This window comes from Oryzias latipes, chromosome 23 (assembly GCF_002234675.1).
Source record: "Oryzias latipes chromosome 23, ASM223467v1".
NCBI classification, from domain to species: Eukaryota; Metazoa; Chordata; class Actinopteri; order Beloniformes; family Adrianichthyidae; genus Oryzias; species Oryzias latipes.
Window position 1 is genome coordinate 5,066,912 of NC_019881.2, and position 16,944 is coordinate 5,083,855.

Sequence of the window (16,944 nt, forward strand, 5' to 3'; positions counted from 1 at the left end):
TTCAAATAAGCAACACAAAAGCCATAATGAGACTTGTTGAGCTGCCTTTTTTTTGTTTTTTCCTGCACTCTTTATTCTCGTCAACACCAATTAGGAAGCGGAGAAAGAGAGTCTCCGGTGGACACTCTCGAGGTGTTAAAAAGACGTACGTCAGTGACGCTTCTTGTTTTGTTTGTGGGAATTTTGCGTTTCTGCATCACATGGTGGCTGCTACCCATTAACTCTATATGAGAACTGGACCGAGTGGCCCCTCCCCCCTTGCTTTCCAAATTGGAAGTACCCGCTAGTTCCAGGGGCAAGAATCCCATAGACTTTACTGAGAAATGAACAGCTGTTACTCGTTCTATTTGTAAGAACAGCCATTCTTACTCAACCACCTGTTTTTAACACGTTCTTGCTAATGATAATTAATTTTAAAAAGGTTTTCTTTTTTTTAAATTATTCAAGTTATACACTGACCAATCAGATGCCTCAAAAAAATGTGTTGCCTGCTGGCCCCCATGCCCACCGTTCAAAACATTTGGTCATCAGATAGGGGCATATACTTCAATAATCTGATTGGCAAGAGTAGAAACGCTGACTCAGACTGACTCGGACCAATCAGTGCCTCCAAATAATAGCTGGTTCCAAGATGGCGACGTCCACTGACTGTATGATACAACTGGACCATGTGATTGAACTACTTCGCCCATAGAAAATGACTTCTTGCTCCAACCAAATAAAGGGAATCCAGTTACATTGTTTCAGAAATATGGTCGTCGTCATGTTGGAACCAGAAATCATCTGCAGGCAGTGATTGGTCCGTGTCAGCCTAAGTCAGCCAATCAAGAGTGAGCTTGTTGAAGTCTTTGCCCCTACCGCTTGAAAGCAGGCCTGAGAGAATCTGTCAAACACTTTCAATGCCCGACAACTTTATCAGGTTTATAACTTGAAAAACTTCCACTACAAAAAAATATAATTAAAGATAATTAGGATTAGCAAGAAAGTATTTGTTTAAAAAAAACGTAAGAACGAAAATTGTGATTCTGACAGACAAAATGACAGAGTAACAGCTGTTTATTCCTTATTTGAGGTCTATGGGTCTTTGGGACCCAGCAGGTACTTCCTATATTGAGGGGTCAATTAGTCCAGTGACCTCACACTCCCTAGGTCCAGTTCTCATGTTCAGTCAACGCTCCATTAACATCTGTGGACCCCCTTCGTCTGTTGGATTCTTTCAGAATCCCCCAAATCCCAATTTTAAGGCAAAAATTGGTTTTACTAAATTTGGAATAAAAGATAAAATAGCAGGAATCCATAAATACACACCCAGTTGCTGACTACAGTAGATGCAGGCGGGCGGCGGTGAGGTCCTGTTAATGAGGGCCAAGGTGTTGCTAATGGAGAGTAGGGAGAGCCAAAAAAATAAATAAAAAAATTAAAAAAAAGAAGGGCCCGAAAAGGTGTGAGGGCCCCAAAGAAGGCTGGCCAGGGCTCATAATAGGCACCCCGTGCTCTCAGGCCTCATTAGACGATCGCACCTATCTTCAGAATGGAAAAGGACCGGCCAGCCGCCTTCATTACTCCACTCACCTCGGCCTTACACCTGACAAAGTGACGGCTTCCCTGCACGCCAAACCCACTCTCTGACTTATTGTTAAGAAAAATAAAAGCCACGGGGAGGAGAGAAGAGATGTCATTCGCCTGACGGGAGTGATAAATATGATAGTCGATGCACTGCCATCATTAAAAGGTGAGAGAAGAATTTATTAGTAATATCTGAGAAGCGCTCTTAAGAACTGAGTTGCTTCCTTGAGGACATTCTTTAACCCTTTCACACCGGAGCTTTAGCTCCAGTGTTGACGTTTTGGTGGACCAGTGTAACTTTAATAATTTAGGCGATTAGCCTCATAACTCCAGCGAATTCTGAAGTAGAGAAAAGCAGGTTTGCATTGATATGCAACATTGTACAGTATTGACCTTTTCTGATTTCAATGTGTCTCTGCGATCAACGTAAGTCAGCCATTTCTCTTCGAGTCAGAATCCACTGCATGTCCAAAGTCCTGCACGTGGGTTTAATGAGTCCCGCTCTCAAATTTTAACCAGCCTGCAGGCTCTCGTCATAAAATCAATAACATGCATCCCCAGCATTTTCTAAAAACTGTGTACAAGAAGCTAGCTGTGAATGAACGGTGAAAAAAAATGTCAAATTGACAGTAACTTTGGTAAAAATGTATTTAGATATGTCTGGTTTCTTTGTAAAGAAATGAAAAGTATGCTATTGCGATAAAATGTTCATTAAATGGTTCCGTTGCATTTAATGTTCTTAAAATACAGATGTTCAAAGAATGTCAGGTGAAAGAGTTATTAGCCCACAAACATTTTCACATCACCAAACCTGGCCATTTTTGAGAACGAGTGTGTTGCTGCTCTCTTTCTGGTGTTAAAGGCTGAAGGGAAACTAGCAGAATTCAGTTCAAAAAAACCCTAACAAACGATTTCAAGTTGCTACAGCAGAGAAGACGCACCACAGCTTAAACTCTGCCCGTCCTTACGGAGCTACAGTTTGTTCATAACACAACTATCTGCCATAAAAACTCCCATAAAGCTGCGAGGAATGATGTGCCGCCTTATGAGAGCGGTTAAAAATGTCGCTGTAAAAAAAGTCAGAGCCAGCAGAAGCTGGAGGTGCATCTTAAAACGCTTTCCTCTTGTTTCAAATATTCAGACACAAAAGAACATAAAAACAATTGGTGCTGCTAAATATAGCTCACATGTTTATGCTTTTGACAAAATTCTCTTTTTTAAACCATTGTCTTACATTCCTCTGATTACTTGATCAGAGCTTACAAAGCTTTGAACTTCGTTTAAAGCTTTAGCTATGAATTCAAATTTAGGCGTTCAAGCGTCAGCAATCAGCAACAACCTCCATTGCACATATTCTGTACTCAAGATAAACAGATTCAATAGAGTGGACATATTTTAATACAGGCTTTTGGTGATGAATTTGGCTAGAAATTGAAAAATTCCCCGAAGTTGGCGTGGAAAAATGTGGCCTTATTTGCTCCTAAAAATCACATCCTGGGTAAGTCGTTTGATTTCTGAATCTTTTTCTTTTTCCCCAGATTAAACGGGGTCATGACTTTTTTTAGTTTGACTCTTTGCTCCAGTGTTTACATTCATTCGATGGCCGTAAATCCCCAAATATTTACGCCGCTAGCGTAATTCCTGTGGATTCTGAAGGGTAGAAAAGCAGCTCTGCGCTGATGTGCAACACTTTGAAGTAGTGAAGTGTTTACACGATCAATCCATGTGAATCGGCGGATTCTGTCGCTGAGAAAAGCGACGTAGCATACAGTCGTTACTCTTTATGCAACATTTTACTAACGTAAGGTTTACTTTACTCACGTAAAGTGTTGCATTGGCTGCTTTGCTCCACTTCAGAACCAACAGGAACTATGATAAGTGTGTAAACGCTTACTGGACTCTAAAGAAGGTCCACATAGGAGCTTATGCTTTGTGTTAAAGATTTAACATAAAAGGTTGTGAATACGGAAAAGTTTCATTCTTATTTTTAAACTTATCTTGAGTGACGCATTGCTATGCCAAGAATGACATCCACTATTGACCACCACTATTACTGATAGCATTTTGCTTTAAAATAGTAACTTGAACTGTTTTTGTCTGGAATTTTTGACAAGTTATATCATTAATCAGCCTTTTTATATGTGGAAAAATGAATTCATGACCAGCGGAGCAAAAGGCAGAAGCATGTCAGTGCTGAGGTGTTAGTAAAGTTAGACTGCATGCTGGTGTTTGCGTTGATACTCACCCTCTGGCAGAGGCGGTTTGTGCGACCCTGTGGAACTGCCTTTGCTGCGGCGGCTGCTGTCGCTGTTCACCGACAGGCTGGACTTCAGCTTCCTCTGCACCCTGTCTGAGACGGGCGTGGACAGCTGCCTCTTGGGCTGCGTCACCGTTGCTGCTCCGGGGTCAGGCCCGCTCACGGAGCCGGCGGCCATGTTGGCCCCGCAGGTGCACTTCCCCGTAGGTCCAGGGTGGATTCCATTACGCAGGGACGATTTGCTGACGTTACCATGGTGAAAGCCGTTTTGCTCCTTGGTGGCATCCCCACCAGAAGACTCAGAGGCTGGAGGGTTAATGTCGGACTGGGGCTGAGCTGGAAGACAAAAACAAAGTGGAGGACATCATTTTATGCTCAGGCCCATAGTCACATGCACACATATGGGAGCTGTGAATTTTTGGGCGGTACGGGTCCATGGAGGGTCATTTAGAGGAGCGGCCTCATCTTATAGGGAGCACAGGTTTGTCTCGCAGTTCCCTTGAGGCTTGTGCGGCCACTTCAAAGCTCATGAATATGGAACGTAGGATTGTTTTGCATGTGGTTAATGAACTGTTCCATATTTTTAAGTCTAATGTGAGTTGCACGCACTCATGATGTACAAGGGTGACGCTATCGTATGGTGCCCTTACACCACACTCTAGTCCAGGGGCGCACAAATCCAGGCCTCAAGGGCCGACCTCTAGCCAGTTTTCCAGAAAGTCCGCCTTATCCGCTGTTGATTACCAGGACCAGGTGTGTTTAGCCAATAAGCAGCTTCAATGGCAGGATGGTTGGAAAACAGGTAGGACTCGTCCTTGAGGCCTGGATTTGGGAACCCCTGCTCTATTAGTTTGTAAAGTGTGAGTACTATGGGTGCAGCGGATCATGGCTGTTTCGCAATCCATATGGATCACTAGCCACGGTTCTACACACTCGTGTACCAGCCAAGCTTTGTGATCCGTTGCACATGTATGAAGTATTAGTCCCCACGGGGTGTCTAGGTGACATGCAAGTGTTTGTAGGATGCCCCTAGGACAGAGGTGGGCACTGAGGGCCGCATTCCTGCATGTTTTCCAGCATACCCTGCTCTGGCATGTTCTAATTGGCTGGACACACCTGAACCAGGTAATCAGCCATGAGTAGGGCAAGACTATCTGGAAATCATGCAGACACACCGGCCCTCGAGGCCTGGAATTGCCCACCCCTGCCCTAGGAGGTGCACACACACTACGCTCTGTCTAATTTCCTAAATTCTAACAGTCAGGCTGCGTGCATCACTTAAACAGCCCTAATAAAACTCCATATAAAGTGGGCAGGATTGGGGGGGGGGGTTTAAAAAAAAAATAAGGATAAATCTGTATGACACGCCTGCGTCTCACCTACTTTACCCTTGCATGTTTTTGAAGTGTTTGCAACATGCCCATAAAAATTGTGAATACTTTTCTCTACAGGCCATTTCATTATATTTCTTCTACAACCTTGACATTTCCTCTGAGCCACCTGCGTGTCCCGTACAGGTTTGTCCATTTTCCACCAGCAGACAGTTTGAATCTAGCCGTAGAGCAGTTTTGTCTAAGGCTAAGGCAACTAAGCTGCGCGTGTCCCCGCCCACACCAAAATGACACGCCTTTGACCTGCTGCAAACTCCTCCACCTTTCACACAGTCGGCATGAATCGGCTGATTGTGACGCAGTGAAAAGCGGCTTTTGATATCAGCTTGGAGCTGCTATGCAACACGAGACTAACTTAAAGTGTTGTTGCATGGCAGCACAAAGCTGCTTGTGTCTGTTAATCAGCTGATTTACAGCAACTGCGTAAACACTTTGCTGCTGTGAAGTGCTGCCATCAGCAGCTTTCCTCCGCTTCAGAATCCACTGGAAATACGGTAACTGTCTAAGAGTTCCGGCAGTTAAAAGAATGCCAACCAAATGGTTAAATATACGTTTCAAACATTTCATTTAAAGATTATTGTTTTGTTATTTTTTTTTGGGAGAAAAGTGTTGCTAGCAAAGATTTTTGATGAAACTATTCAAATTGCTACATTTGATTGCGCCACTAAAACCGCATATTCAACCAACAAAGGATTACCATCTGTATCATTTGTTTGAAAAAAAGTTGCAAATCTTATTTCAACCGAACAAAAACTTGATCTGCCCCCCCCCCCCCGTAGATTTAAAGTCAACTTCTTGCAGAAGTGATTGCAGCGACACTGCGAGTTAAACGTCTCCCTCCAAACCTGGCGCTGCGATGTTCCAACATAATATCGATCAGCTGGCAAATATTTCTACCCTGAACGACAGACAGAAGCAAAGACACATAGAACTTTATGAGCCCGGCTGTGACAAAAGCCACCTGTGTAGTCTGAGAGATGTTTGTGCGAGTGAGAGGAAGAGAGTGCCGCGGTGCAAAGACTGAGGAAGCCTGTGATAGAGTACATATATGAAAAGGCTGCTGTCTGCAGCAGTAATGATCTGCTCTCTGAAAGCTCTGGGATGGCCTCAACTAGTCTTTCTGAGAGAGTGTGTGTGACAGCCAGAGAAAGTCTGGAGACAGCGACCTGTCTGATCAGAACCAAGGGGAAGGATGTGACTGAGCAAAGGAGGTGGCATTTTGCAGAGAACACCTGCACATTCAGCTCTACTGGGAGTTCCTCCTGCATTACCTCCCCTCCACATCAGAGCCCCGCTGCACGAGCACACTCTGCCAGATTCGGTGAATTATTCATTTCTTTTCAAGTTTGTCCCTGTGAACCTGGTTTTTTTTAATACTACCTTTATAGACACTGACTCTGTGCTGTCTTCACACCTTTAACTTGAACTCTGGCGTTATTTAACAGCAGCGTCGGCGAAACTTGATTAAAGTGTTTGGTAAATGTCCTGAAAACAAGTGGAAGGCAGTCGTGGAACTTTCCCGTTTCTTTCCATCTTTATTTTCCTTTCCGTCGGCGCACCAACAATTACTGTTAACAAGAGAGCGGAGTGTGGGAACGGGCGCTGGCGCTTTTTAACAAACACATCACCCTGGGAGAGGCCAGACGTGAACGTGGATGTAAAACAAAGCAATTAAATCCACACGCTGGGCTTTGCCTTCTCTTCATTCAGGGCTTCCGCGTGCAGCTCCAATAAACAAATATAGACTTTTGGGGACGGGGATTTCATGCAATTGGAATTAGACAACTGGGTGGAATTCATTATGCAGTGATTTAACAGCAGGTTGAGAGGTATTTTTTCCTCCAAAAGACAAGCCCCTCATAGGCTGCCCATGACGAGCAAGACGGGACTGAGGCTTACTAACAAGGAGGCTGCATCTGTTGCTGCCTAGACGTTTTAAACTGGGCTGCTTTGTTCTTATGTGGCAAAACCAAAAACGACAATATAATGAGGTTTTTTTAAGGTGGCATTGAAGTGCAAACCAAATCAACATATCTTTACGAAACCCAAAAACTTTTAACTACTCGATTTCATCAAAGAATGGGGAGTTTTAGGAGTCTCCCATTTCTTTTTTTACTTTCTACTGTGAAAAACTCCAAACTAAATGCAGGCTGGTCCACTGACCCGTTCTTCAGTCCGAGTTTGGCAACTTTTTATTATTTTTTATTTTTTGAGGATTGAGAAAGAAAGCTGCAAAAACTATAATGACGAAATGGAGTAAAGTGTTTCTACTTTAACTTCAACAAACTTGTTTTGCCAAGCATTCTTTAATACAAAAAAATCTAAGCAATTAATCAAAATATAATTTTTTCTTTAACAGCCAGTTATCATAATAAAAATTCATTAATATTCTGTATATCACCATGAACACTGACTATTGATTCAACAGTTGACACTATTTTTGTTGTTATTTTAGGCAATAAAACAATAATCAAGAATATAACAAAAGTGTGTTTTTAAGAGGTACATTTTATTCTTTTTTTTATATATATTCAGCTTTTAAATGTGTATATACTAAATGTGTGGGATAAATTATGCAAACGTAAGAATGAAGAGTGATTCTAGCCTTCATTATTCACATTTTACTTAAATATAAACTAAAAAAATGTTTTGGATGAGTTTGATATAGCGCCAAAAAGTTTCTTTAAATAATTCTGAAGCAAATCAATTCCCCGTAGAACAATATTTAGGGTAACTGCAGTACCTTTCCAAGTTTTTGTGGTGTGACTTTGCCACATAAGTTCTCACATATAAGCGCAAGTAGTCTGGAGGCAAAATTACCTTTAACTTTTGAAGAGGTCAAGCTATTCATTTGCCCAAGTCTGAATACTTATTAAGAAACCACCACATAAAAAACCGGAGAGCATAAGCAGGGACTGGGGATTCAAACACGCATACAAGTGGCTGAAGTCCATGAAAAGTTGTGCAGTGCAGAGGCAGGTTCCTGGAGGGCCTTCATATCCACTCACAGGCTTTATTTTTAACCTGATGAACACAGTGACGGGGATTAATGGACACACTGGAGCAATATCCATAATCATTGATCAAAATAATGATGATACTGTCAAAGATGGCAATGACAGACTTGCACAGTCACCATTAGAAAAATGAGGAGATAATGAGAAAAAAGAAACCCAGAAACATTAGGATTATGAGAAATGGGCTCTACTGGTAAGCTGAGGAGTGAAAAACTTTTTTGGGAAAAAAAAAATCTGTTTTTTTCATGTGAATTTATAACAATAGAAACCAACGACCAATGCATATGGGACACTTGCATTACCCTAACAACCATTTAAAAGAGCTATACAGATGTCCTTTGTTCCTCGCGGATGTTATGTTCTAAAAATAACCCGCGCTTGTCAAACAATACAAAGTAGTTAGCCTCACTTTTAACAATTAATCTAGGTGTTTTAAGGCTGAAAAACTCCTCACTAAACACTTAATCCACTTTTCTCAGACAGACATGAACATTTTCACACTTTTCTCTCTTGTTTAAACTCTCAAAGCATAAACCTTCATAGAAAAATCCAGTATTATTAAATGAAAACGAAAATCTGTTCCCAATCCAAGATTTGGGAACATTTGGCAAACTGAAAGCATTCTGTACTGAACAGGAGCCTGAAGAAGATTGATTGACAATAGTCTTCGGCCAATCAGGATGCACAATACGATGTACTGTTTTTAATAAAAAAGGCATTCAAATCTGCCCTAAAATCACGCTTAACTGTGGTGTCGTAAAAGATAAATGGTGATAAAGCTAGAGATCACTGTACAGTGGTCTCTTGCTATATCGTGGTTCACCTTCTGCGGTCTTGCTGTGTCATGTATCGTATCCAGCGCCAATCTGCATGTTTTTTTTTATTGTGTTCTGCATCCTGATTGGCTGAAGACAATCTTCTCCCCACCATGTCTACTGTACAGGATGCGTTCAGTTTGCCAATTCTACGTACATAAATCTTTAAAAGCGATCAGATTTCATTCTGTAAGACTGGAAGCATTTTTCTAATGCAAAGTCTTGAACTTTGAGAGCTTGAACAAGAGAGAAAAGCTCATGTCTGTCTGAGAAAAGTTTATAAAGTTTATAAACTATACAGTGAGTGAATAATTTCTTCATGAATTTCACCTCAAGAACTATTCTTGGAATGTAACTCCCACGAAAAACGAGGGAACCCTGTACATAAAAAGCTAAATATTTGCCTAAAAGTGCAAAAGGGGCCAACTAACCAGGGAATATAGACTTTAAGATACAAAGTAGCAGAGTGATAACCTGTATAAAGTTTGGATGAAATAGTTTTTGAAACTCATCCATTGATAACATACACAGCCTATAATTAAGCAAATGACCAATTAACTAAAAACCTTTTAGTGAAATTTGTTACCAAACAATAACAAGAACCCTAAATTTAACTTTAAACTCCTAAAATAATCAAGATTTAAAAAAAAAATAAGAGCCCAGTTTAGCAGGAGGAACTGGACATCCAGTATACACATAATGTAAAAACCCAGACACACACCAAATTGGACTTGTAACTGCCCTATTTCTAGCACATCAACAACTGTTGAGAGCGTACATCTGTGGTTGAATAAAACATGGTATTTCCCTACACACGCTGTCACACACATCACAGGGGAAACTAGGGGGTGAGTGCTTCCTGACTGTCTAAGCAGCATCCCAATTTGGTCCCAGCGACTAGTAGCTGACAGCCTCAAATATCTTGGGAGCATTTTTAAAAGGCCAGTGTTTGATGGATTCATGAAGAACACACAAATATAATTGCCATTTGTCACAGAGTCTTCAGTGGCTGGGCCACACTGGGACCACGCAGCACAGTGTCTAGAGAGCTTGAAGCTGCACTGGAGATGTGCAAGAGATCGCTCTCTATGTAAAACTGAGTATACTGTATAAACACCACAGTTTTTGTAATAGAAAATGGGTCCTGCAGGAGGGAACTGACAATTGCACCCAAAAGACAAGAGGAAAGACGATGAGGCCCACCGCACGTCACGCTTACACTTACACACACCAGGAGAGTATATGCATACATGCATGTCAAGTGAAACAAAGCTGTATAAACAAGAAGTTTAAAAAGCCAAGAATGTGGAAAATATACCACAAAGGTCAACTGGGGCAAAAAGCGAGATTCTCATTTGCACACCCCTACATCAAGAGTTGCAGGTAAGGTGTAGACTAGATCCAACGCCTGCACAGGCTTCTGAAAGCGTGGCCCTTTTTAATATTAATGCCCCCGAGACGCAAAGAAAACAGGGGAAGAGGAAGGGAAAGGTGTTTGTTCAGGCTTATTAGAATGCCCATCATAGACAACATACAGTTATTCAAATGTCACATCACTCCCTCCAAATAAAACACCACAATCCAGATCGTGTAGTCATCTCCTAATAGTCATTATTACACAATGCTATGGGTTTGGGTGTTAGCACAGAATGGAATATGTGTGCAGATATCCATGAGCTTCCTTCAGAAAGTGAGGAACGACATCGAGGAAGCTGGATCTGCAAACTCCTCCCGTGTTTTGTTTATCTTACTGTACCCCGTAGTGAAAAAAAAACATGTACATTTTCCGCCTGACTGGCCATGTACCTGCATGATTGAAATGCTAATTTGCAAATATGCAATGACCCCAGCCAGACTCCCCATACTATCACCCCACCCGCCCCACCGCACTGCCAAAAACAGCCTGAGGTATGATCTCTCCGCCTAACAAACAGAACAGCCTCCACTTTTCAATCCAAAGGGATCTATTTTCTCATTAGAAATTATACATCCTCCCCGTCCGTATTTATAGACGCAAAACCAGGGGACTTACACAGCACTGAGACCGAGGGGGGAGACACACATACACACAGAGGAAAATAGCACAATGAATGTTATTACAAAAGGGCTCTGATTGAAATTTTCCTTGGGCGTATCAAAGCCTCGTTTACCGCCTGACCTTCTAAACTCCAACACAAGGACTTTCTTTATTTTCTGGAAGAACTAGTTAGCAGCAAAAGTCGCTCAAAGCTCAGCATTGAAGAATTACACCAGAGAAGAAGAAAAAAAAGAACATAATCAACAGGAGATTAATATCAACGTATGCAGATATCTGTGTGGCAAAAAGAGCGGTGAACTGTCATCCGGGCAAAGCAAGACCTGGCATTTGATGAGAAAATTAAGCAGTGTTGGAATGTGGGTGCCACGCAAAGTTTGCGGCGTTTACACAGGCTGGACGGCGACCTGACACCGGCTGACATAAATGTCACTTGTTCCAACAGATAATAAAGGAAATGGCGACACTCTGGACATGGCGCAGCCATCTCAGCTCTGTCAGTTTGTCCACGAGCACACACGCCTTCGTATTTATCCACGATAGAACGCCCGCCGACATGCTGCTGATGATGATGATGACTGCTCAAGAACAGTAAATTACCTGTTCGGATATTGGATCCTCATCAGCAGATGCAGTGTGTGCGAGTCTGTGTGAGTCTGTGTGTGTGCGTGAGTCTGTGTGCGAGTCTGTGTGTGTGCGTGAGTCTGTGTGTGTCTCTGCAGCAGAACTTTATTCACAGTCTTCTGTCAAAACTGATCATTTGGCAGCATCTCATTTAAACAAAAAAAGAACATTTTTGTAACACACATCGCTAGAAGAAAAAGAAAAGTATATATTTAACCCTACTCCCTTTTTTTCCCCCATTTTTAAATATTTCGAGATGTTTTATGTCTTTATTTCACCAAGTGGTGCTCAATACTCATGTTGCTTTAAGTGATATATAAACTATAATAAAATATATAATTTTTCATCTGTTCTTGCAAAAAGTAAATACAAGCTATTTTGTGTTGTTTTGCTGTTTTCTTTCATTTGCCTTTTTTCCTATAAACTGAAAATAAACATCTTTTTAACCCTTTAAGACCTTCCGCTCCAGCGTTGACATTGTTTTGACTACTGTAACTTAGCAACCAGTTATGCAAATTACGTAATTCCAGCGGATTCTGCTGCGGAGAAAAGTGGCTTTGCACCACTTTACGCAATTAACGCAAGTTACGTGTTGCAGGACAGCGCAAAGCCGATTTGAAAAGCCGCTTTTCTCCACGTCAGAATTCGCTGATTCACATCAATCGTGTAAATAAAGGTGTAATTATTAATTTTTTTAAATGAATAGAACGATAGAAAAGATTTTTTTCTTTGCGTAAACCTTTTCTTGTGACTTTATTCTGTGAACATGATCTTTAACGTGCTGGTCATGTGACTTAAGGGACACCTCCTCCATCCTCAAAGACAACAATAAGTCAGAGATTTAGCGTTTCTAAATTCAAAAACAACCTTTATGGAAACAGTTCTGCATAATGACATGAAACAGCAGCCTCTTCAAAAGGCAAGAGTTTGATTTGACAAAATGAACCTCTCTGCACACGAGGTACGGTTTGTTTGGGGAAGCGGTAGAACAGTAGCATGAGGAGTCATCAATTATTCTTTGATTTCTTTTTAAAAAAAAAGGTTAATTAGCATTTAAAAATCACTGACTCCTAATGAAACGCCATAATCTCTCACTAGAATCCTAGCGAGGAGGGAAGTCATCCTGACTCGCATTACCTCACACATCCACGTCCCAAAGGCCTTTGCTGCAGAAGTCTCAGGTCTTCTAGCGTGGAATGTGGCGTTAATTTGAGCCTCGAGGACATCAGAACTCTACATGTTTATTTCCTACATTTTATTGAGTCTGTTTCCACTTAAACTTCTATATAAACCATGTGCTCTCTGCCATCTGACTCTTCCCCCCCACAGGTGAACCTGTAGCCTGAAAAGGGCTGGAAGCACGTCAGAGAGCACATTTTGCTCAGATTTAGACTTTGCACCTTTAGACGCCCCAACTTTGAGGAAGTTTAATTAGGATGTGACTCAGAAGGCCTGAGGAAGCTGCCAGGCTTCATAATAATATTCCTTTTTTTTTTAAACCTGCTTCCACTCCTCTCCTTACTGACAAAACAAAAACACAGCAACAGAGCCGGAGTGAACAAGGGAGGGGAGGCGGGGGGGAATGGAAGGAGGAGGGACAAGGGGCATTTTCAGTTACACCGATGACTCAAATATTCCGGGCGCCTCAAACGTCCAACCACAAGAAGCCCGCCCGTTTTAAATTTAAGTGCAGGCGCGCAGAGGTGCACATGCGCATTGTTGTGTTCATGTTCAGGGAGCTCAGTGATCCTCACTCTGCAGACGGAGATGAGGATGCAACTGCAGAGCTACCCCAAGCCAAAACGCAGCAGAGGTCTGCTCCAGGTCAGAGGGAGGATAGGCAGTCCATCAAAATACCCCCCCCAACATCCAGTTCCTTTACTTGCTCAGTATCAATCTCAGCATTAACCCTCTGCTAATGGGACAGCTGTGGGTCAGCGCCTCGCGTCTTCGGGATGCCAATCAACGCCTTAAGCTGAGAGATCAGCCTTCGGGACAGAGGTGCTCGTCTGCCTCTGAGTGGCTTTTAAAACACAGAGACGCCTGTATTGATTTTAGCTCCAGCCCGCGAGAGAGGAGTGTGTGTTTATGAGAGTGTGGAGGTGGTGGTGGTTGAGTCTGCAGTGATATCCATGAGTCTGGATGGGAGCGTCTGGATGGGAGCCAGCTTGTCGTCCCCGGTCACCCTCCACTGATCTGGGGAAGGTGGGGGGGGGGGGGGGTGCAGAATGACCTACAGCGAGGCGCTGAACCTGCAAACACGAGGGGGCCAAGGAGTTGGAAGCTCGAGGGGTTCAGAGCTGGCGGGGGCAACATCAGCAGAGATCTGGTAATAGAAAAACGGTTTTAACCTTAATGTTGGTGCCAAAACCCTGTTAGGGGCCAAGTAATCCCCACTGCGCCTCTGTCATTTGAACTAGTTGATCTTTTTTCTCCTGTGAAAAGCAATGATGCCGCCATATGTGGCTCTGGTCGGCGTGGTCCCCATATGTCACTTGAGCTCCACGGCACTGTTTCTGTTTCAATTTTGGTCGTTTTCTAATTCTTTAATTACCGTATTTTCCACACGATAAGGCGCACGTAAAGACTTCAATTTTTGTCAAAAAACGAGTGTGCCTTAAAATCCAGAGTGCCATCACAGCAGACGACACAACAGAGGGCTGAACTTTAGGAAACTAGAATGTGAAGGGATTTGACATTCATTCTTGTTTGCGTCTTTGTACACATACTTCATTTAAACTTGGTTATCTGGCAAGACATCCAAGGAATCAGGGAAAACTTCACCTGCACTGTTCAGTACCACTGGTTGAAGTTTTGGCTAAAGATGTCCTGGATTCACTCCAGTCAATGAATCAGATCGTTCAAAATGAACCAATATCAACTATGAATCGTATAGTCACCCAGAAATTATGATATGAATCAAATCATTTTTTTTTTTTTTTTTATAACTTTTTATTTTTCGTTTTGCACTTTTAGATTACAATCAAATCAAAATAGGAGAACATAATCAAATAAAGAAATATAATAGAATAAAAAAAAAATAAAAAAATAAAGCAAACAAGCAAAGTCGAACAGGTGGGGTAAAACAAAAGTTAGTTTTGAGTTTGAAGATCTGAGCGGGGTGCATATTGCCTCCATTTCCTCCAGTGGAGTTGAAATTTATCAGCTTTCAAGCGTAAGTGAAATGTCATTTTTTCCATAGAACAGATCTCTTCCATAATGCCTGTCCATTGATCCAGTCTTGGTGGTTCACTTTTAAGCCAATTTCTTGTTATGGCTTTTTTGCAGGCCATGATCATGACTTTCAAAAGGTACTCGTCCCCTGTTTGAGTCACTCCTGTTGGGAACAGTCCTAGGAATAGTATCCGTGGGTCAGCGGGTATTCCATACCCTAGTATTTCAAATCATTTTTTTAAATGAATCAATACACCTCTTCGCCTTATAGTCTGAAAAATATGGTTAAGTAAGATATTTGCATATCTGCAGCATAAAAAAACAGAAACTAAAATCCATTATCCGTGTATGCTTCCTTATATCCAACGTGCATTTGAAAGACCACAAACCATGAGTGGAGATATGCATATCTAATCATCTGGCTCAAGTATTTTTGAATATCTTTAAAAAAAAATTAATAGTGAACGGTCTTGGGCACTAAAATATGCTAATTAGCACACTTGAAATTTCCCATATGAAATCTATCTGCACCAAGACAATGAAAAAATAATTACAACAGAGGTAGAATTACAATGGCCATTTTAATCAACCTCTACACTAGCATTTCACCCTATTTATACAGTGTTTGATTCCATGACCCACTGCTAAGTAATCACTTGAAAATTATGCCTCGGTTTATAATAGGTCTGGGCGCAGACACATTATTTCTGCAGAGACAAGGGCTCGGAGGATTAAAGACACCAAGCTTGCAAAACAACAATCAGCATTCAGTTTTAGTAACAAGAGAAGATGGAGAGAGAAACTAAAGTGGCAGAAGGTTAAGAAGTCTCATAGCACTTTAGAAGATGGAATGATAACTCAGCACCTGGATCAGTTTGATATTCTGGCTCTGATATGGCACCTTTCTTTAGGGCTGTAGATCATCACTTAGGTAGCGATCTGATTCCTGAATTAACGATTTGCAGATAAAAACACGATGCTTACTGTAGAATATGTTTCAAGGACAGATTTACTAATGGAGAGCAGATTGACAGAAAAAAAGCACTTTTCTTAATTCAGCTTCCAGTTGATTCGTTTTTTCATGAAATCATAACATAAACAGCCATAAACATGATCATGTTTTGGATTCTTGCCATTGACCGTAAAGATGCAGCGCTCTCATGAGGCACTTCTTAACAAGTTCCATATTATATGTAGAAAACGCAGTTTTTATAACTATTCTATGAACTCATTTTGTTGCATTTATCCGCCACGTCTTAAAGTCCACCGCATGAAAATATTGTCTGACTTTAAACCGGTCTGTGATCACATGTGGGCGACACGCGGAACAGCTCATTAGCATAGCGATGAATCGTCCAGCCCCATCAACTATATTTATAAAGATCGCAAATTCATATTCGTGCTCAATTTTTCAAAAACACATCGCGGATATCCAAGTATTCACCCTACACATTACGGTTTTGAAGCTCCTGCATTTTGTTTTTCCTTTGCAAGTTTTTTAGCATTACAGGATAGAATCCTTTGTAGATTTACGTCATGCTTTCAATTTTCAAAGGTAGATGAAAAGGACGTGACAGAGTTCCATTAAAGAATCCCTCAGCTACTTTTTATCATGGGGTCACAAAATTCACTTCTCAAAAGGTCAATTTCTGGGAACAAATCAGAGACTCACACAAAAGCCAATCAAAATTCTTCATTTAAAAAAAAACGTCACATTCGTTGTACTTCGTTTCAATGAGGTGATAAATAGAAGCCAGTAAGGTCATCTTTATCCAGCAGTGCAGCATTAGGGGAGCATATGACAGTCTAGTGAATAATGTGATGATTAAACTCCTAACAGTGGAGAAGGCTGGAGAGGAATAGACCTGTTTGCAGGAGATATGAGCTACTTGAAGACCAGAACAGTCTCTAGTGGAATGTCTGGTCGGCTTCCGCCAAGAATAGCTCAGCAGCAGATATTTTGTTGGAAGCTAAAAACTTTATTCAATAAATTTGTCACTTTTCAAGTGATACTTTCTGCAGCTCTAAGGCAATCCTGTGTATACTGCACTTTAATGCACAACCG

The 16,944-nt window shown here is 41.6% G+C and overlaps 1 protein-coding gene across 8 annotated transcripts in view; it reads right to left on the bottom strand.

Annotated features, from left to right (window-relative positions):
* Positions 1-16,944, bottom strand: part of mdfic (MyoD family inhibitor domain containing) — a 53,570-nt gene that overhangs the window by 18,089 nt on the left and 18,537 nt on the right. For all 8 annotated transcript variants that reach the window (XM_023952127.1, XM_023952129.1, XM_020714194.2 and 5 more), the window contains one exon: positions 3,812-4,159. In XM_023952127.1, the coding sequence (XP_023807895.1) occupies positions 3,812-4,159 (348 nt within the window). The remainder of the gene's footprint in view (positions 1-3,811; positions 4,160-16,944) is intronic.